The 22,876-nt window shown below is 36.1% G+C and overlaps 1 protein-coding gene and 1 long non-coding RNA gene across 4 annotated transcripts in view; one reads left to right on the plus strand and one right to left on the minus strand.

Moving 5' to 3' along the window:
- The window catches only part of LOC136041003 (probable 4-methylmuconolactone transporter), a 101,364-nt gene that overhangs the window by 65,491 nt on the left and 12,997 nt on the right, over positions 1 to 22,876 (minus strand). Inside the window, exon 1 of one of the 3 annotated variants that reach the window (XM_065725495.1) lies at positions 15,747 to 15,814. The exons of 1 other annotated variant lie outside the window; for it this stretch is intronic. In XM_065725495.1, the coding sequence (XP_065581567.1) occupies positions 15,747 to 15,799 (53 nt within the window). In that variant the 5' untranslated portion in view covers positions 15,800 to 15,814. Of the gene's footprint in view, positions 1 to 7,117; positions 7,235 to 15,746; positions 15,815 to 22,876 lie in introns of those variants that run through there. One more of the 3 variants, XM_065725499.1, reaches the window with a different exon arrangement.
- Positions 1 to 22,876, plus strand: part of LOC136041005 (uncharacterized) — a 73,045-nt gene that overhangs the window by 16,239 nt on the left and 33,930 nt on the right. The gene's annotated exons all lie outside the window — the stretch shown is intronic.

Raw genomic sequence — 22,876 nt, forward strand, 5'->3', positions numbered from 1 at the left:
GGAAAAATAATTAGCGTGGGACGGGGGCCTAGGTGCCCTCCGAGATTTTGGTCACTTAAAAAAGGCACTAGAACTTTTCATTTCCGTTAGAATGAGCCCTTTTGCAGCATTCTAGGGCCACTGAGTTGATACGATCACCCCTGAAAAAAACAACAACAAATAAACACGCATCTGTGATCTGCCTTCTGACAAAAAATACAAAATTTGTTTTTGTTTTTTTTTTCCAGGGGTGATCGTATCCACCAAATTGTCCTAGAATGTTGCGAGAGGGCTCATTCAAACGGAAATAAAAAGTTCTAGTGCCCTTTTTAAGCGACCAAAAAAATTGGAGGGCACCTAGGCCCCCTCCCACGCTAATTATTTTCCCAAAGTCAACGGATCAAAATTCTGAGATAGCCATTTTATTCAACGTAGTCGAAAAACCTTATAACTATGTCTTTGGAGACGACTTACTCCTCCATAGTCTCCGTGGGAGGGGTTACAAGTTAAAAACTTTGACCAGTGCTTACATATAGTAATGGTTATTGGGAAGTGTACAGGTGTTTTCAGGAGAATTTTTTGGTCGGGGGGAGGGGTCGAAAAGAGGGGGATATACTGGGGGAACTTTCCATCGAGGACTTGGTCATGGGGGAAGAAAATTTCCATGAAGGGAGCGCAGGATTTACTAACATTATTAAAAAAAAAACAATGAAAAAATATATATGAAAAAGTTTTTTTTCAGCTGGAAGTAAGGAGCAGCATCAAAACTTAAAACGAACAGAAATTATTACCCATATGAGGGGCTCACCTCCTCCTAATACCTCGCTCTTTACGCTAAAGTATTTTTAGTAATGTCAACTATTTATTCTACGGCTTTTGTGATTCAGGGGTCATTCTTAATTAATTGGGCCAAAATTTAAGATTTAGTGTAAAGAGAGAGGTACTGACGACGGGGTGAACCCTCTCATATGTGTAATAAAAATATGAGAATAAAAAATTCTTCACGTAAGCTAGTTTATAAGTTACGCATATCTTTTACTTATAAAACCATTCGTAATAAATTAAATTTCTAGTTGCCTTTTTTTATTAACCAAAAAATTGGAGGGCAACTAGGCTTCCTCCCCCGCTCTTTTTTCCCAAAATCATTCGATCAAAATTATGAGTAAGCCATTCAGCAAAAAAAAAAAAAAAAAATCAAATTTTGTTTCAATTATTACTCTGCGGAGAGCCAAAATCAAAACATGCATTTATTCAAAAACATTCAGAAATTAAATAAAAAAACAAGTTTTTTCAACTGAAAGTAAGGAGCGACATTAAAACTTAAAACGGACACAAATTACTTCGTATATAAAAGGGGCTGCTTCCTCATCAACGCCCCGCTCTTTACGCTAAAGTTTTTTACTGTTTTAAAAAGAAGAGTTGGGAGAAAGAGTCAAACTTTAGCGTAAAGAGCGGGGCGTTGATGAAGAAGCAGCCCCTTTTATATACGAAGTAATTTCTGTTCGTTTTAAGTTTTAATGTCGCTCCTTACTTTCAGTTGAAAAAACTTGTTTTTTTATTTAATATATTTAAAATCAGCATTAAAATGCGATTCTTTTGATGTAGCTATTGGTACCAAAATTCCATTTTTTAGAGTTTCGGTTACTATTGAGCCGGGTCGCTCTTTACTACAGTTCGTTACTACGAACTGTTTGATAAAGTTGGAGGACAAGCAATATAAACAAAGGTATTTTATTTCAAATGACAATACAATTAAGTATGTAACTACAAAGAAGGATAGAATGTAAGGAAAATGAATTTTCCTGTTACCGGTACTAGACGATTAATCTTATAAGTACGGCTCTTGTATTGGAACCCCCTGTGGAACTTTGGGATCAAAGCATCAATGAAGAATCCTTTCAGCTTGGGAAAAATCTTTTCGGTCCAAAAGCCTGGATTGCGGTCTATCTTTTCAATGTAGAAGTCTTTCTGGGTAAAAATCATGAAAAAGCAAGTATATAGCTGAGCACATTCAAGCTGACTGATTGTACTTGGTAAAAGTAGTCGTGGCCTCGTTTGGGGTTGACCAGTCCATTCTTTCCAACTTCCATGCAATAGTCCGCCTTAGACTCTTTTCGGTTCTTTATCCACTAGCCTATCCCCAAATTTCTCGCAGTTCCATACTTCGCTTTGATTTAATTTTCCCCATGATTTCGGCTTTGTGTGCATAACTTTCCTGAAGGCTTCTGACTATTTCTCATTTCTATGTTTCTTCATTGCATTGAAATAATTTATGAAAATTTCACACTATTAACAAGCAGCTGATTATTGCAGCTTGTCATTTTCGTCTCTAGGGGTTATTATCGGCGATCTGAAACGATTCTTTATGGCAACCGACTTGTAAAAATTTCAGGTAGCTGAAAATATTCTAGGGGACTGTTAGAAAACAGGAAAATACATCAAAAAATGGTTCCAATCATCTTATAGGTTATTGTCTTCTGCACATGATAGTACCAATTTTGTTCCAAAAGTAATATCCTTCATAGAGTACACTTGTGAAAAATACCTAGACATTTTCTAAGATTTCTAAGCAATTAGAGGAAATAGAACAAAATCCTTTCAAACATTTTGTAGCATCTTCAAGAAGCTATGGCCTGATATTAAAAGCGGCATCTTCCGCCAATGAATACTTGAGTACTTTTTAAATATAAATTTTCAATTTAACATGGGATTTTCGAGTTCCATCAGTTCACTTAATCACCCCCTTAATACCAAGTGCCATAAAAATCGGGACTACAATTTGTAACGTAACGATCAACAGATCGTTCTAGTAAAAAATTATGTATCTTTATATATCTTAAAAACCGGGACTGCAATTTGTAATTAAAAAGGATTCCATAGGCAGTTTTTGGTATTAGCGGGTCTAAAATTCAAAGAAAGAAACGGGCATGAAAAATAAACAAAATTAAACTGAAAAAATTCTGCACCAACCATCTTAAAAAGGTGTTTGCCTTTTTGAAGGTGCAGTTGCCTTCAGGTATCAGCAGATCGTTTTAGTTTAAATTTTTACTGCCGAAAAGCTTTGTCAAATTTAGCTATTAGTTCTGCTTTTTAATTCTTACGGTCACCATGGCAACGCTGACAAAAAAAATGTGATACTGCCTAAGAACTTCATAATTTTGCAGCGACCCCAAAAAAATATTTTTTAATCAAGGTTTTCAGGTATGAATAGACCTACATAGATCCAGGGTGGGGAGGAGGAGGTAAAAAGCGTTTTTACTTTGATATCCTTGGAGCATTAATATTGTATGAATTGGGATTCCTTGCCGATAAAACAAAAGATACAATGCATTTTCGATGCGATTGAGATTATTAACGTAAAATGTTCTCTGAATTTGTCGACTACAATTGCACTGTCATTGTTCCCTGAAAATGCCCCCCCACAAAAAACAAAAATACTTGATACGACATCGTTGTATAAACGTAAGAGGAAAAGTATAGATTATAAGACAATCAAGGGGTCACCAATTTTCAGGAATCACATACACAAGGTGACATGTGTCAAGCGTGGCGAAAGTGTGCTAAGCGTTACAAGGACTGTGCCATGCGTGGTGAAACCCTGCCACAAGTTGCGGAGCTTCGCGGCACGCGTTGAAATCCTACATGTACTCCACGTGATGAATAGTGGGAGGCCCCTCGAATATAATCTTATCTAATTTATCTTGCCATGTTGCAGTTAATGGATTACAATAAAAAAAAAATACCCGAAACAAGTGTAACTTTCAAATATAGCCCTTGAAATAGGCCTCAAAGTAGATAAATTCGAAGACCACACTGTCTTTCCATGACAAAACTATAACAGTTCAAAATAGGGATGAAACATTTTAATCGACAGTGAACAGATTTGGAATTTTTTAACTGGATATTTCGAACACATATACAGTGTTCATCATCAGCAGTAAAACAGTTTTACTGGTGATGATAAACACTGTATAAGCGTTCGAAATATCCAGTTAAAAATTTTGTATCTGTTCACTGTCGATTAAAAGGTTCCATCCCTATTTTGAACCGTTATACTTTCGAAATAGGCCTCAGAATATGTTTGCTGTAGCTGAATATGTTTAGGCCCTATGTATACGTTTATGTATTATGTTTATGTTGTAGCTGAATTGGTGAAGAAAATCGGACAAAAAGTGCCTCTGGTTTTTTGTCACTTAATCACCTGAAGAATTACATTTATGCATTTTGAAAAAATACTCAAGGAAATAAAAATAGAATGGAGACTCAAGAAAAAATAAAAAAAAATAGACTCAAGAAAAAATAAAAATAGAATAGAATGATTTAAGCAGCCATTTAGCAACATTAGTTATCATTTCATGTCATTATAGCAGACCAAAAAAAGTGACCTCAGCAAGGCAATTACCTAAATGAGGGAATATGGGAGTGGGCTGTGACCCCATAGATTCTAAATACTATTTTTTGAGTATTTCCATTGAAAAATTTCCTTTATTGTATTTTCATCTTTTAAAAACGAAAAATTTCACACCTAGGCATGAAAAAATACCCCCCCCCCCATTTTTCTTTATTGACACAACTAGGACAAGGCAATCAGGACGAGATTCTTCCAGCTAAATGAAGAAGTCAAAGACAGAGTGAAAACAATGTACTTATCGGCATTTATTTTCAGCAAGAACGTTTATAAATAATTACACTGAAAGTATTACATTAAGCTCTTTTTCTTCCTGAACTTTACGATAATTGTTAATTAATGCCATAATAAAACGGCTACCCAAGAAGCAATTAAGAAACCTCAAAGGTTATTTGAAACTTCGGGTTGTCCTCAGTGTTAATCACCAAAAAAAGAAAAAAAAAAAAAATTCTATAATAAAATATATATATATGAATGAAAGAAAAAATTAAATAATAGATTTTTACAATTCAGACGATTTCACATTGAGTTACTCGACATTTAAAAAAAAAAACAGAAGAGTTTTGGGCTGATCCAGGGACATAGGCGGGGGGGGGGAGGTCTTCAGGGCAGTACTAACCCCACAAACCTTGCATTTTTTAGAGTTCTGGCTACCTGTTATTCATATAATAAAAAAAATATTTTTGATTGCTCCCCCTCCCCCAAAAAAAGTTATTATTGCCACTCTCCAAAAAAAGAAAATGGTGAAATTCTAGTTAATTGACTTCTTGCTATCTCGGAAAGGGTTTAGGTTAGGAAAACGAAACTTTCAGCGATGGATCTACAGGCTAAAGTATGCCCCGGGAAGATATTTTAAAGTACCCACCTCCACTCTTTCTCCCTCTAGAGGGCCCTGAAATTTACCTACATGACACGTCTATAGCCTACGTATTGAAATTTTGACAAAACAACATTTACCTTAATTTTCAGTTACTAGTTGCTTTTTCTCTGCTTTTAGTTCTGAAAATGCAATTCCTGTTATTTGAGAAGGATTTTGAGCCATATCAATGTTTTTTCCAAAATTTAGGAAATGTATTTGCATATCTTTAAAACCTTATAAAATGGAATTGAGCAAAGTTATAAAGCTGAAAACAATTCTCTTGTACTTCAATTAAGCAGAAGATCTATTTTACAAGGTTTCACTATTATAACACACATATTTGTAAAGGTCATCAAGGTCAGGGCCCTCTAGAGGGAAAAGGTGTGGAGGTAGTTGCTTCAAAATACCTTCCCAGGACATAATTTAGTCTGTAGATTCATCCCCGAAAGTTTCATTTCATTTTCTGAGATAGCAAGAAGTCAATTAACTAGAATTTTACCCCCCAAAAATATTATTTCCTCCCCCCCCCCAAAAAAAAATTAGTATTGCCCCCCTTCCCCCCAAAAGATTAGTATTAGCCCCCCTCCCCCCCCCAAAAAAAAAAAAAAATCACGCGTAGGTGTCAAACATAAAAAAAGAATGAAAGTTCTTAAGCCGAACTGGCCAGACATGACAATAAACAATCAAGAGAGATAAAACTCTACAAAAAGGAAACTTCAAACGAGACGACGGCCAGTAGAATTGAAAGACTAAAACAACACGGATATTTCGCCTTTATCCAAACAAGGCGTCTTCAGCACAAGATAGAAAATTAAAAGAAAACTAATCTAAAAACAAATAAAAACCACCAAATATAATAAATACAATTGTCGCTACTTATCCACGTAGGGAAAAGCAGCTATGCGAGTTACTTCAATGAGAATCAAAGAGCAACTGAGGAAAAATTTATGAAAATTGAAACTTAGTTAATTATTCTGTCGCGAAATAATCCTCTTGTAAGCTAACATTGAAGCAACTCTTTTTGGTCTAGTGGGTAATCTTGTCCCCTGGTGATTGTGTAAAATTTTAATTCCCCCATCGACTATTGGCTCATTTTTTAAAAGAATATCATAAATTGGGTCATATCATAAATATCATAAATTTAAATTCCCTGTGTCTCTATTTATTGAAATATTAGCAAATATAAGTTTTTTAATTTCTATAGCCTCCCTCGCCCACTGAGAAAAACCTCAATCATTAGAAATAGCTGTAGCCTCATCAAATTGTATAAAATATTCAGGATAAAAGAATGTGTGTTCAGCTAGAGCCGAAACAAAAGTTTTGGGAAGCTTTCTTAGTTGTAGGGTTTTTTCTATTGAGATGCGATGCTCAATAAATCTTTCAGTAAATTGTTGGTGAGTTCTACCAATATAAATTTTCCACAGGAACAAGGAACAAGGCTAAATCCTTCCCAGAATTAAGAAAACTACCTAATGTTCTCACTGATTGGAAACAAGTATCAATGTTATGTTTACGCAAAATTCTTTTAAGCATCTCCCCCAAAGTAGGTACATAAGGTAAAGAAATGAAACGTTTCGGTAAGTTTAATTCTGTGCACTGTGAAACCCCAATAAGCCTATTGTTGTGTTTAATGCGTCTATTTTTTATTATTTTATCAATGAATTTAATCGGGTAGCTATTACAAAATAAAACATCCCTCAAATATAACAATTCAGAATCTAAAAACTCCCGGGAAAAAATTCTGAAAGCTCTATCCACCAGTGCAATCACAACCCCTCGGTTCACTGAGATAGGGTGGCAAGAGTGAAAGTTCAAATACCTATCACTGTGGGTAGGCTTTCTATAAACTGAAAAAAGCAAATGGAACTCACTTTTGATCAATAAGACATCACGAAAAGGTAGTTTATCACTTTCTTCAAGCTCCACTCTAAATTTTACGTTTTTGTCAAAACTATTCAAATGTTTATGGAAAAGGTCTAAAGACTCTAAACCGTGTTTCCAAATGCAGACCACATCATCCATGAATCTGCTCCAGAAACAAGGGGAGAGCCTAAAACTGTGTATGGCCGAGGTTTCAACAGATTCCATGAAGAGATTTGCCAACAAAGGGGAGAGAGATGCCAAACCAAACACCTGTTTATAAAATTCACCTCTAAAACCAAAATAAAGAGAATGTTCATTTGCAAGAATAACCAATTTCATAATAACTTCAATCTCCAAACTCGCCATGGTCACATCTTGTATCAAATCAAAGTGCTTTTGTAATTGAATCCTTAATATATCCTCGCACTTTTTCACGTTAGAATTTGAATACATGGACACCACATCAAAACTACAGAGAATTGAATTCTCCTCCAGTGTGAAATTTTTAACTTATTAATAAGATCAGTGGAATTTTGTATATATGATTTTTGTGTTCCTAAGAGTGGACGCAATGCCACCGACAACCACTTTCCTAATTTTGCCACTGGTGATGAAAAAGTTGATACAATGGGACGGAGGGGAACTCCCGTCTTATGAATTTTGGGTAGACCATAGATCTTTGGTGCGGAACAACCTCTTGGATAAAATTTATTATAAAATTGTGGGGTAATGTGTAAATTATTTTTCAGGGACTCCAATTCCTTTCTAATCGATTTTACATATTTATCCGTAGGATCGAAATCCAATTTCTTGTAAAAAGTGGTATCAGAAATGATTGTATTCATTTTAAGATCATAATCATCGGTGTCCATAATTACAATAGCATTGCCTTTATCTGCCCTAGTGATAGTAAGGGTCTTATCCTTTTTCAAATCAGAAAGTATTTTAATGTCATTTTTTGTTATATCATTATTAATTTTTTTCATGTTAAAAGTCTTAAGTTTCCTTACGATTTCAGCTCTAAGTTCTTGAGGAGCTTCGACTTTATCAATAGAAGCCATAATTCCTGACTCTACCTTAGAAAATTATTTTTGAATAAGAAATTGGGGTTGGAAAACAGAATCTAAAACCCTTCGACAAAACTGCCTCTTGTTGACTACTAAGAGTTTTAGACGACAAATTCTTAGTGGCAGGACCCAGACAAAAACGAGGATAAAAAGTATCCAAATTCTGGAACTTTTCAAACAAAAGGCTATTGAACTTGTCGACCAAACGAACCTTTGACAAATGGAAATCATGGTGGAAAGATCGTAACCATTTGCTTTCCTTTCCTCCTTCATTAGTTCCTTGTGAAATAGAATTAGTGGTTCTGAAGAATTCTTTTTCCATTTTGGATTAAATTGAATTATTTCAATGACAATGTTTGGTTCCATAGTTTGGACTGTCCCAAGTATTGGTACTTGAGACTTGTTCTATGTATGGCAGCTATAAACAGAAATGAAATAGCCAGGGATAGTTTGCTTTGAAATGTTAAGATATATTGACATCTTGATATTTTGGAAGTCCGTGATCTAGCCTATGAGTATGCAAAAGAAAAATAGATTGGTTTATCTTTCAAGTTGGGATGACAAGAATAGAGCAGGCCAAAAATGGTATTATGGATTTATGTCATGAAATCAAGGCCTTTCATTTAAAAAACCTGAAGCAACTAGCCTCTCAAGGGGAACCAGCTTCAACCGCTACAATGTTAGCATCTTCTTCTCCAAACTATGTGGTTGCTTTTTCTCCCCAGAGTATATGGGATATGGATGAAGGTCCCTTGACCGCCAAACAAAGGCCAAGCAAGATTGTTGCTGACATAGGAATACATCAATTTACAAGAGCAACTTCTTGCTTCCGTTACAGCATCTGGAAACTCAATTCCACAGACAATGGTCTTCCTAAGGAAAAAGATAACACCAAGGATGACTTTTGGGGGCTCCACGTGGTACTGTTGCTTGCGTTATTGACAGTGGCTGGACTAAAACTTCAATTTTTATTCAGTTTCTTCATCGCTTTGTCTCCAATATATAGTCAGGCAAAGAGAAGCCCCAGCTACTTGTTTTCGATAATTACGAATCTCACTTATCAGTTAAAGCCACCGAAATAGCGAAAGATGACCATGTGATCATGTTAACATTGCCTCCACATATGTCACACAAACCGCGACTACATGATCTTGCGGTCTTCTACTGTCTGAAATACCATTGTAACAAAGCTATTGTCAGTTTCTCTGAATGAAATCTCCCAGTTTCTTAACGTTGCGTATCCCCTTTAATTAACTCCATCGGACATCACTTCAGGTTTTAAGCAACAGATATTTGCCCATTTAATGACGAAATTTTTGTCAATGACAACTTTTTACCATCAGCTGTAAATGACCGACTATTGGGTAAGCCTCCATCTGAGTCAAGACATGACTTACTCAAATCCATAAAAATGGGGAGGTGTTGCCTCTCATCATAGATAAGTCCCATGCACTTCCATCCAGTTTCACCTGCAATGATAAGGCCATATGCAAAAGCTCGTTTGAAAAATGCGAAATCAAGAGGTCAGCTAAAAGGAGTCTGCAGAATACTGACTGACACTCAGTCAGTTAGAGAAGAAAAACAACGATGAACAGGCCATATTTCAAAAAGCTAAGAAAGTGAAACATGCTCTCACAAACCCTCGTTTAAAATCCTGAAATCATAAGAAATAACTCTTTATCAAAAGTGACAGCAGCTCAAACGAGGTTTCAGGATCCAATGAAAGAGATCCAAAGGAAGGACTTTCAGTCGAGAGAAACCCTCCTTTTCTGCTTTAAATATTGGCAACTTTCTTTTTGTTTTTGAAAAAGAAACAAAAAAGGAAAATGACACAGTGTCGGTGAAATAATTTCAAAACTCAGAGAAGAACAAGAGGTAGAAGTTACATATTTCAAAAAAATGGCTCCATTCTTGAAGTTTGTCCCTACTGATGTTTTACTTATAGTCCCACTAGTCCCTACTGTGTCCCTACTTATAGTTTTACTGATATTACAACTCTCTTGCCAAATCCTGAGCCTTCAGGACAGACTACAAGACAAGCAGGAATTTTTTTTATTTCCTATTGATCCATCAAAATTTGATATACTTTAAACCCATGAAGAGTGATTTTCTAAATCCTTGTTTTATAAATTTGTACTTCTTTCTTTCTGTTTTCATAGTTTTATTCTACCATCTCTATTAAATAGCTGAGTTACGTATCAAAAAGACATATAAGGTTCTGTCCCAAGTATGGTTACCACTTGTCCCATCGATAGACTTGGATATACTTGGGACAAAATGGGGGGGTTGTGAAATTAATGCCTTTCCTTAAAAACTGAATGATTTTCCAGTTTCAGACCTTGGTGATTCATTCTTTAGTTAATACAAAAGATGCAGAGAAAACTTTGTTTCCTCATCACAAAGCATGAGGGAGTTGGAGGAAAACTGAATTTTTTCTTTCAAATATGGATACTCTCCTCTAAATTTTGCAGATTTCTCCCTCCCAAGAGGAATATTTTTGACTTTAGGAATATATCACACTTATCTGCCAGTGTATGTGTTTTGCTCAATACTTGTGGTGAGATCAAAGCTTAAATAACTTTAGAAGATAAAAACATTTATAGTTGTTAAGGCTTTTATGAAAAAAAGGCAGAAAAATAAATACGAATTGCCCAAACACATTTTACTCTCAAAATGTGTTTTTGCTCTTCTATTCTTCTCCTTTGCTCTTTTATGAAAAAAAAGGAGAAAAATAGATACGAATTGCCCAAACACATTTTGCTCTCAAAATATGTTATTTTATGTGTAGATTTTATTTATGCGGTGGTTGAGTTGATAGTGCTTGGTTATGTGGTGATTGATCTATGCGGTGGTTGAGTTGTTTGCTCTTCAGAAAAGGGTACCAATTGCAATATTTTGTTTTGTTTATTTTTATACGATATTTTAAAAAGTCCCTCACAAGCAAAAAAATTGAAACAGATTTTATTTATGCGGTGGTTGAGTTGATAGTGCTTGGTTATGTGGTGATTGATCTACGCGGTGGTTGAGTTGTTTGCTCTTCAGAAAAGGGTACCAATTGCAATATTTTGTTTTTGTTTATTTTTATACGATATTTTAAAAAGTCCCTCGCAGGCAAAAAAATTGAAACAGATTTTAGTTATGCGGTGACTGAGTTTATTGTGGTTGAGTTTATGGTGGTTGAATTGATAGTGCTTGGGTTGTGTGGTTATTGATCTATGCGAAGTTTGAGTTGTTTGGTGGTTGAATTTAAGGTATTTGAGTTAATTTGCAGTTACGTTCAGGCTGGTTGAACGGTGATTGAATCACCCTATGTGGAAACCGTGTTCTTTTTACAGACTAAAAATTTGCCAAATATACCCAACTGGTGCAAGTTTTCAGCTTAAGACAACTTAATTTATTTGTCTCCCAAAAAATTAGGAGTAACGTAATTGGTTTGCAAAACTACATCACAAAAATAGACCAACGGAATCAAAGCACACTTTTCAAGACGAAACTATAGGGCAGTAATTTCCCTTTTCCTCTTTCCTTTCAATCCTTCTGAGAAGATGAATGGTTTTACTATTTTGACTGAATAACAATTATTTAGTTATTATACTTATAATAATTATTATCCTTGTCTCTACTAAACCGCTAATTGATATTACATTTTCGACATTACTGAAGTTCACGGCAGACCCCGACCTGTAACTACCCTATAGACGTAAATGCTATAGAAAGGGGAATTCCCCAGAGACTGACTTAAAGAGTAACCTCACAAAAAAAAACTATGATTCTTATCTTTTTTATCAGGCCAGAGGGTATCTACACCCAACAGAGCTGAATTATACAAGCTAGGTGTTTCTTAAATTCTTTTTGTGTTCAGAAACACAACTGTGTTCAGAGTTCATGTGTTCTGTGTTCAGAAAGCCATCATTTGTAGCAATGTTACGTTCATTTGTATCAAAGTATATCTGAAAAAAATTGAATTTTCCACTGAATTGTGAAACATTCTAAATACCCTTCGAGAAATGCTATAAAGGGGGTTCCAAAACATAGACAGGGCCTCAGTGGGCTAAGTCCAAGCCCAAGAGGACTCTAACCACTGGTGTCGATTAGGGGGGGGGGGAAGGCACTTTTATATAATTGTGGGGCATTCTAAATACCCTTCGAGAAATGCTATCAAGGGGGTTCCAAGACATAGACAGGGCCTCAGTGGGCTAAGTCCAAGCCCAAGAGGACTCTAACCACTGGTGTCAATTAGGGGGGGGGGAGGCACTTTTATATAATTGTGGGGCATTCTAAATACCCTTTGAGAAATGCTATCAAGGGGGTTCCAAAACATAGACAGGGCCTCAGTGGGCTAAGTCCAAGCCCAAGAGGACTCTAACCACTGGTGTCGATTAGGGGGGGAAGGCACTTTTATATAATTGTGGGGCATTCTAAATACCCTTCGAGAAATGCTATCAAGGGGGTTCCAAAACATAGACAGGGCCTCAGTGGGCTAAGTCCAAGCCAAAGAGGACTCTAACCGCTGGTGTCAATTAGGGGGGGGAGGCACTTTTATATAATTGTGGGGCATTCTAAATACCCTTTGAGAAATGCTATCAAGGGGGCCAAGACATAGACAGGGCCTCAGTGGGCTAAGTCCAAGCCCAAGAGGACTCTAACCACTGGTGTCAATTAGGGGGGGGGTAGGGGAAAGGCACTTTTATATGTATTTCTATTGACAAAATATGAAATAAATCAACAGATTTACCACCCTAGATTTTGAAAAAAATGCAAAGACCCCGCCCCTGGTTTTCATGAATTTCCACCACTGACTCTAGTGCTATAAAAAGGTTTTCAAAGTAGATAAAAACTTGGCAATTTCCTAATTTTAATAGTAGTCCTGTACTTCATTTTTTGAAGAAAAAAATATGCAAATTATCTACTCCGTATTTGTGTAATTGTCTTATCCTATCTTTATTCAAATAATATGATCAGATGAAAGTGAAGCTTCCTCCAGATCCTGCCCCTTTCTCCTTGAACAGGATCTCTGAATAAATATATTACGCTCATCTTTATTCTTGTAGTCAGCAAGCCAAGCTTGACATTGTAATATTTTGTAAATGATTATCTTCAAATTCTGCAAACAAAAGCAGCTTTTTTATGACGAGTGTAAAAAATAGCAACCACCACAAAACTAAGCATATTTTGCAATAAGGCACTTAAAATGCTTCGCGAATATCATGGTGGAAATTCTTGGCACAGCTTCCGGTCAGCATAAAGTCTATTGAATATTACTTATATTACAGATATCTTGCCCAGCATTGCCAACGTTGTAAACTTGTATCGTTTTTGGTACAATCAGGTGTCCTGGTACAATACCGTACAATTTGAAATTTTTGGGTACTATCAAAAATTCCGTACATTTTGGGGTACTTTTGTCTTATAGACACGACACTCAAGATCTTGCATCGCGAACATGAGATAATAACCGGTTTTCGTGGTCTTTACACCAGAATTTATTAGCTTCGGCTCGGTGGGAAACTACATTGCAGCAATATTTTAATTAAATATTTAGTTAAAATTTGGTTAGGTTAGTTTAGGTTATGTATTTAGTATAATGCAGTCTGGGCGGCCCCCCTTCCATAATTCTTTGTAGTAGTTTTCATAATTTGTTGATAAAGTATTGTATTTTCATCATATTTTGTTTTATTTCACTACCATTAACCAAACTTCACTTCTTGACAGAACTTAAGTGTGGTGGCTATAAGACACAAGTGCCCATTTTGATTTCATTTGTTTCTTACTGACTCGGATATCTGTTCAAGTTCTAATGAATCAAAAATCTTCTTCTTACAAAAACAAAAATACAAAACATGTACGGTCTTTTTAGTAGCACCCAAAAAAAAATGTAATCAGAGACCATAAATTTGTGGCTTATAACAGTATTATGAAATGGCTTTTCCAAATACTTTTGTCAGCTTTTGGATTTTTTTGAAGGTTTTTTCTTCAGGTAAAGCCACCAACAGAGTTTGACAGCTGTGAAATGTTTATTCAGTATATTGCCTGCAGAAATTTTGAGGACCTGCAGCCCTCCCAAATAATAAAAATCAGTTTGGTTCCCACATCCCTGATAACAAGTTTGGGCATTCATATTTGTTTCTTCTTAAGCCAGAGACTAAAATTACTCAACGCCATACTAGAATCTCACTAAAAAGGAAAATTAGAAAAAAAAAAATAGTTTTTTGCAAATAGTAAGGAGCAACACTAAAACTTGAAACAAACAAAAATTATTCAGCATAGGAGGGGGAGTAGTGCCATCCTCATCCCTTGCCCTTTACGCTAAAGTCGTAAAGTTCTCTAAAATAATTCTCTCTCTGTTTCAACAGCCCTTGTGATTCAGAAGTCGTTCTTAAAGAATTGAAACAAAAAGTCAAACTTCAGTGTTAAAAGCGCGAGATGAGGATGAGGCAGCCCCTCTAATATACGAAACAATTTCTGTTCGTTATAAGTTTTAATGTTGTTATTTGCTTTCATCTGAAATAAAACTTTCTTTTTTATTTAATTTCGGACTGTTTTTCAAATCATACCAGGTTAAACTCAGAAGTATGTAAAATCCTAAAGAAACGTTTTCCCCCAAGAACCTCTCCCCCGCAGAAAACCCCCCAAATTTATCCGAATATTTCCCAGTAACAAATAACATGTGTAGAATATGGATAAATTCAAGAATTTATAGCCCTTTCACCAGGGTCCATGGATGTTCATACCATCCCCAGAGGCATAATTGGTGAATCTTTCAACTATCTTAAAATTTTGATCGGATGCCTTAGAGGAAAAAAGGGGCATGTGAGGGGTGTTAGTTGCCCTCGAATCTTTCTGGTCATTTAAAAAGAGCACTAGATCTTTTATTTTCAGGTCAAATGTACCCTCACCCAATCTTCTGGGACCATTGGTTCAATGCAACCACCCCAGGAAAAACATCCCGAAAAAAACACACACATCCGTGGTCTTTCGTTTAGCAAAAAGCACAAAATTACATATTTTTTTTAGATAGGAGCTTGAAAACTCTACAGCAGGGTTATCTCATGAGCTGAATCCGATGGTGTGATTTCCATTAAGATCACTTTACTTTGTGGGGGAGTTTCCCCCCTTTTTCCAAAACCGGCAATTTTTTTCAGACTCGTAGCTTTTGATGGAGAACATTAAACTTAATGAATTTTTACATTGTGAATCGGCATAAAAATTATATTCTTTTGATGTAATAATCATTAGAATTACTCTTTTTTATAGTTTTAATTATTATTGGGCCGAGTCGTTCCTTAGCCTACTAACAGTTCGTTACCACGAACTGCCTGATACGTTCTCAGCAGGCAAATGCCCTTGCGGAATTCCCGACATGCCTCTGTTTAAAATAAAACTCCGCAGTTTTTTCAACCTCGTCCACAACTTGTCATTCCTCATAATATGCGTATTTTATTACCCCCTCCCACTAAATGGACCCCCTTTCCACCAGAAACAATTTCTTCACAATTGCTTGGCTCTCAGTGATATTCTTTGACCATTTCCAGGACAGGAACTGACTAACCCGGAAGATAGTAGGACTTACATGCATGGAAGGGGTCTTTTAGATATTCCTTTACATAACACAAGACCGTTCATTTTCAAAAAAGTGTGTAGCAGGTAACGTACACTACGCGTGGCGCTCCGATGTTTAATCCTGATAGCAGGGAGTAGGCGACTCCTCCATAAAATATGAAGTCATTAAGCTGGAAATGGCATAGCAATGTATTAGATAGCACATAGAATAGGACCTTCTTTAATTCCCTATCGTTCTGTCAATAATATAAACAGTCAAAGGGACAGTATTGAAATCTGAAACTCACTAATATGAATTACCTTGACAATAGGCGGAAGCTTCCAACATAAAACCGACAAATATAAAACCAAAAACCAAGTCAGCAGAACATAATAATGGATTTTTTCTAACCTTGGGATTTTGAAAAGATGAGAATACTAATTTTTGGAATGCGCTTGCTAATTGCTATACCACACCTGCGACAATACCCACATTCATTATAAACAAGGAAGTAAAGATTAAAAAAAGAAATTTGAATTAAATATAAAGTATACCCAACCAATATATAAGGAGGCATACCAATGCATGGGTAAGTCAACCAAAACATATCATAAGTGGATTCTATGTAAGTGTAACAAAACAGAAAACATAAGAAATAATGGGAGATTTTAAACAGATTTTAGAAACTCGTGGAATACCTAGGGCTCGAAGGCCCCCAACAAAGCAAAACCATTGAGAGCAGGGAAGTGTTCCCTAGGATTAGTTCAAAAGACTCTTCCCCCCTTCCAGACAAAGGGCAGCGTAAATTATGAATTCCGTATTGGGACTTCAGAAAAATCCTCTGATATTTCCTCTGTTTGGGTTGAACCTTTGTCAAACTATACACTTAAGTTTCAGGATAATTATGGTGGGAGGGAAACAGGGAATAGGCAAAACACGCATATTTTACATACTTTGAAATATTTTCCGTAATACATTCCTTTTGTTTTTTTGGGGGGGAGGCCCGGTCCCTCCTGTTCAGCGAGAACATAAATTTTGAATGCCAAGTAATGAAGTGGAAAGTTTTTATACAGAACAATACAACTTAAAACGAAAAGACAGTGATAAAATTAATTTTGTTCAAATAGCAAAACATGAAATATAATAGGAAATATCACTTCTTTGAGATGATAAAGAATAAATCCATTAAACTTTGTACCCATCAGTATCTATGTACTAATACCTTTTCGAGTCCTGAATTTCTTACAAATATGAAAAACCTGAGTCTTAGAAGTCTACATACCCTTGAAGTTAAAATTGCGACATGTTTTCGTTTTGGTTGAAAAACTTGCTAAAGGCTAAATTTAGAACAAAATTCCCAAAGAAAACAAGATTATTTTGGCCTCCAAGAAGAATACTAAATGAGAATTTTAATTGTGTCCGTATTATTATGTCGAAGGAACTTTACATGATAAGATAGGATGCAAATCTCTTAAAGTATCAGTTTCCTAAGCCAAAAAGACAAGATTTATTTTACATCTGGGCACATGAAAGGTTTTCAATGTCATGTTGCCACAACCCCTCCTCTCTCCCTCTTAAAACTAATTCTTCCTCCTTAAAACTAATTCTTCCATGATAATAAAATAATGGTCATCTAAAAAAAACTAAAAGATGGTCAACAGTGCACAGGCGTCAATTCACAAAAGCATGGGGTAAAAATTAAGCTTTCAAAATCAAGGGAGGGGCAATATCATTGCTGTTTTTCAAGGTCTCGAACGAAAAAAAAATGCGTTTTTAAAATGAACAAACATGAGAGAAATGTATGCTTCAAAATCAAAGGGGGAGGGGGGTGCTCAATGTTCCTGCAACAGTATGGTCTATTTAATGAACCATCACTTCCAACAAGACTAAGGCAAAAAATAAAGTTCAGCAAAGAAGAAAAAAACATCTTTTTCGTATGCAGACTATGCTCCATGTAGCACAGATAATCTCCTGATTCTCTGCCTTTGACTGAGAGAATAATAAGTGGTCAGGGGTAATTCATCCAATCTTTCCTGTGTCCACCCCCCTCCCAGATTTCTCAAGGTACCCATTTGGAGCTGGGTCAACTCTACCTGAGCTTAGAGTCACTCAGCTAAAACCTGTTCTAAACAAAATAATCAGCAACACCAGCACTCGAACCCCCTATCCTTACGGACACAAAACTCCAATTCCAGCACGCTAACCACTCGGCTAGCAAGGCACACAGCAAAAAAAAACAAATAAGGAAAAAACCAAATGTTTCATATTTTTGACTACGAAAAGAACTTGAGACAAACCTCATAATTTGGATGTTGTCTTATCTCTCATTATTATACATATTCCCCTATTATACATTGTTCATCACATATTGTACATTTTCCCATTGATATAAACAAAGCAAGCATAAACACCTCTAAAGCTCAATAATTTAAATTCTCACATTTTTTTTCTTCTCAACATTTTTGTTATGATGTTATATTCTAATGTTATATAGAGAATATAATGCTATATCTAATGTAAGGTTATATAGATAATATAATGTTATATTCTCACATTGTTATATTCTCAACATTTTTCCTTCCAATTTTAGGATTCAGGATGGAATGTTTTTAAATGAAATAGTAGCTTAACGTTAATCAAATCGAATTTGATAAAAGTTGAATAAATTAACAGATTGTACACAAACACCTACAGTGCATACAATATAAGTTATGCAAAAATTACATTATTTTCGTTTCCTGGTGACAAGAATTTGAGGATACCTCCCCTTTGCCTTTCCATAAAGGTCACACCAAGTCTAGATCCCAAAAGAAAACTAGGACCCATGCTGTTACTTCTCGGCTCAGTTGGATTGGAATCAGAAGACCTAGTCTGCTAGACTAGGTAAAATTTAGGATTCCTAAAGTAAGAGGTAAGATAAGGTAAAAATTTAAGAATTCCTTACACACAAATGTTAAATTGAGTTCTGAACCCCCAAGAAGTATAACTGGTAGATCGAATCTTAATCCGCATTAAGTTACTATAAGATACCATATCCTCATGTAGTAAATGGTGTGCAGAAGAAAACTCTTTCTCTCTACCAGAAAGATTGAATTGGGTCAGATGTCTAAAAAGTATGACTAGGACACTGACTGTTTACTCTCGCAGAGCATGGTTGAGATCCAATATCCTCTTTTGCTCTATTTTCTGATGATAGAAAATTAGGGACCTCTTTCCCCAGAGAGACCATATAAAAAAGCATAAACCAGTGCATGTAACTGAGTCTTGTGCAACTTAATTCCATGCAACCAAACCTATGTGTAACTAAACACCTATTTGACTGAGCCTCCATCCAGGGATGCTTCCTCATCAACGCCACGCTCTTTACGCTAAAGTTTGACTCTTTCTCTCAACTCTACTTTTTAAAACAGTAAAAAACTTTAGCGTAAAGAGCAGGACGTTGATGAGGAAGCAGCCCCTTTCATATACGAAGTAATTTCTGTTCGTTTTAAATTTTAATGTCGCTCCTTACTTTCAGTTTTTTTTTTTTTTTTTATTTAATTTCTGAACGTTTTTGAATCAATGCATGTTTCGATTTTGGCTCTCTGCAGAGGAATTCTTTTGATGTAGCTATTGGTATCAAAATTCCATTTTTTAGGGTTTTGGTTACTATTGAGCTGGGTCGCTCCTTACTACAGTTCGTTACCACGAACTGTTTGATCAGCCATGATTTTGTCTAAATCAATGTCATTTGCATTCTGTTAAATATTAATCTAAAAAGAAAAAAAAAACTATTTCTAAAAGAGACCTGAACAAGGGTTGAGTCTCATTGGGTTTGGTTGAGTGGGGGTTCAGTTGCACGAGGGTTCAGTTAAACTGGGGTGGAGTTGCACAAGGGCTAAGTTGTACAGTGTTCAGTTGTACAGGGATTAGCTTACAAGTTGAATTAGTTGAATGGGGGGGGGGGGTCAGCCACAATAGAACCATTTTTATTAGGGGGTAAAGGAGTTACCAAAAAAAACTTTACAAGATGCAATAAAAATTCTTTTACATTTATTTTTTATGATTTTCACATAAATCAAACACAAATTTTGAAGGTTGGGGTGTCAAACAGGATGGACCTCCCTGGATCAAGCCCTGGTATGGAGCCTAAAGCATGCTGAGGTTGTGAACTCTGACCCTTCCCTCTCCAAATGAAACTGACCTTAAATAAAGTCAGGCATAACCAAAACTCTGGATACATCAGCAAAGGTTTTGTAATATAAGTCAACTTCTTTCCAAGTTAGAGAAAACTCTGTCATCTAAAAGCTTAACACAATTGGACTTACCATCTAGAAACTTTCTGTAGCAACATTTTAAGTTGCTACATTTACCTTTACCTTACTAATTTACCTTAGCCCTGGCTAGAACAAGGACTTAAATTTCAAGAAGACTTTGTTTAAACCCCTTTTTCAGAAAAGATATGGGTAAATTTAGTAATTATGGAGGTATAAGCTTGATATTTTTTAGGAAGCAGCTTGCTTGGCATGTGTATTTCTATTATCAAACAGTTTGTGGTAGCAAACTGTAAGTAAGGAGCGACTCAGCTAAATAGTAACATTAACTCTAAAAATGGATTTTTGATATCAATAGATCAAAAGAATCATCTTATTATACTGATCCCAAATATATAATATTCACCAAGTTTAATGTTATCTATCAAAAATTACGAGCCTGAGAACATTTGGCCGATTTTTGAAATAGAGGGAAACAAAAAGAATGTAAAGAAAGTGGAGAAAGCATTAAAATATGAACTAAGGAGATGTGACGTGGAAGTCATGGATATAATTGCCAAAATTGCCAAGGATCTAGAAGATGCAGCTATACAGCATATTAGAAAAATATCGTGCTGGCATGTTAATAAATTGAGAGAGAGTAGTAAATCTGGACCTGTCCCAGTTAAAGATAAGAGCAGACCACAATTAGTGATAAGGAATGAGTTAAAGAGAGATGGGCAGAAAATTTTGAGAATGTGCTAAACCAAGATAGAGAAGAAAATGAAAAAGTTTATGATGCATTAGATGTGAATATTAAAGGCTACAGAGATGGCAATAGTTATATAGGGCTCAGAAGCATGGGCACTCCAAAACGCAGATGAAGATTTACTAGATATTTTCTAGAGAGATTGCCTACAGATTGTTCTTGGTATCCAGCTGACTAATTTTATTTCAAACAGCAGACTGTACGAAAAGTGGGGTTCAATCCTGCTTTCTAGGGCAATAATGAGAGAAAGGTTGAGATGGCTAGGGCACGTTCTACAGATGAAGGATGACAGATTGCGAAAGACTGTCCTTTTCAGTCAACTGTCTAGGGCTAAATGGAAATCAGATCGTCCGCCGCTGGGATGGGAGGATGTCATAAATAAAGATTTGAATGAAATGGGAGCTTCCTGGGAGGGTGTATAGAGGGAAGCTTTAAATAGATTGGGATGGGGGAGGAGCGTCCGTAGCTTTGTTTGCCTCAGGTAGTTTGGTGCTGTGGTGAGTTGTTAGTAGTAGTAGTAGCAGTAGCATTGAATATTATAAATATCTTAATAACAAATACTAAATTATTGAAAAGATCAGTACCAGCCCGGAAATATTATGGTTTCTACTAAATTTTCATGTGGAGATGTTCTGGCGGATTATCCAGGAGCTATTTTCGACCTGTTTTGATTTCTGAGAAATAATTTTCACGGAATAGGGTATCCCTAGAGTGATTGAGAAACCGATTAGAGATTTAAGTTTTATTCAAATGAAAGAATGCTAAGGAGAGCTTTTTAGACTGAATTGTCTTGAATTTCAAACAGTTTTACAGGGAGGGGGGATTTTCAGCAAGGATGGAACTGTCTGGAGGGAATTTGACTGGGGGAAGGTTTAATTTATGTTGGATGAAATTTCACAGAAGGAAATTTCTGTGAGGGGGAGAGTTGTCCTCTCCATATGTGAAGGGTGTTACCCTCCTTACCTTTCTCTTTATGCTAAACTTTGACTGTTTGTCCCAATTTTTGTTAGGAGTGTTTACAGAAACATGGGGGCTTTTTAATAAGAATATGAAGCTTTTTTTAAAAGTGTTAACAGCTTTAGCGTAAAGAGTGGAAGGAGGAGCTAACCCTTCATATAAGGAATAAATCTTCAAAAATTAATTTGCAATTTTTTCATACATGGTGAGCCAAGTTCAAGCCTGCATTAGTTGAAAAACATTCAGAAATTAAATACAAAAACAGGTTTTTTTTTTTTTTAATTGAAAGTAATGAGCAGCACTAAAACTTAAAACAGACAGAAATTATTCATACATGAAAAGGGTTTGTCCCCTCCTCATTTGCCTCACTCTTTATGTGAAAGTTTTTATGGCACTTGGTATTAACCAAGTGACATATAGCAGTCGCCAATTCTGTCGGTCTGTCTGTCGGTCCCGGTTTTGCTACTTTAGGCACTTCCTGGTAAGCTAGGACGATGAAATTTGGCAAGCGTATCAGGGACCGAACCAGATTAAATTAGAAATAGTTGTTTTCCCGATTTGACCATCTGGGGGGGGGGAGTGGGGGCCCGGTTAATTCGCACAAAATAGAAAAAATGAAGTATTATCAGCGGGTGATTGGATCTTAATGAAATTTGATGTTTGGAATGATATTGTGTCTCAGAGCTCTTATTTTAAATCCCGACCGGATCTGATGACATTGGGGGTAGTTGGAGGGGGAAAACCTAAAGTCCCGGTTTTGCTACTTTAGGCACTTCCAGGTAAGCTAGGACGATGAAATTTGGCAAGCGTATCAGGGACCGGACCAGATTAAATTAGAAATAGTCGTTTTCCCGATTTGACCATCTGGGGGGGGGGGAGAAGGGGCCGGTTAATTCGGAAAAAATAGAAAAAATGAGGTATTTTTAACTTATGAGCGGGTGATTGGATCTTAATGAAACTTGATGTTTGGAATGATATTGTGTCTCAGAGCTCTTATTTTAAATCCCGACTGGGTCTGATGACATTGGGGGGAGTTGGAGGGGGAAAACCTAACGGGTGATCGAATCTCAATGAAATTTGGTGTTTAGAAGGATATCGTGTCTTAGAACTCTTATTTTAAATCCCGACCAGATCTGGTGATGGGGGGCGGGGGGTTGGGAGGGGGAAACCTAAAACTTGGAAAACACTTAGAGTGGAGGGAT

Source organism: Artemia franciscana, chromosome 21 (assembly GCF_032884065.1).
Source record: "Artemia franciscana chromosome 21, ASM3288406v1, whole genome shotgun sequence".
Classification (NCBI taxonomy): domain Eukaryota; kingdom Metazoa; phylum Arthropoda; class Branchiopoda; order Anostraca; family Artemiidae; genus Artemia; species Artemia franciscana.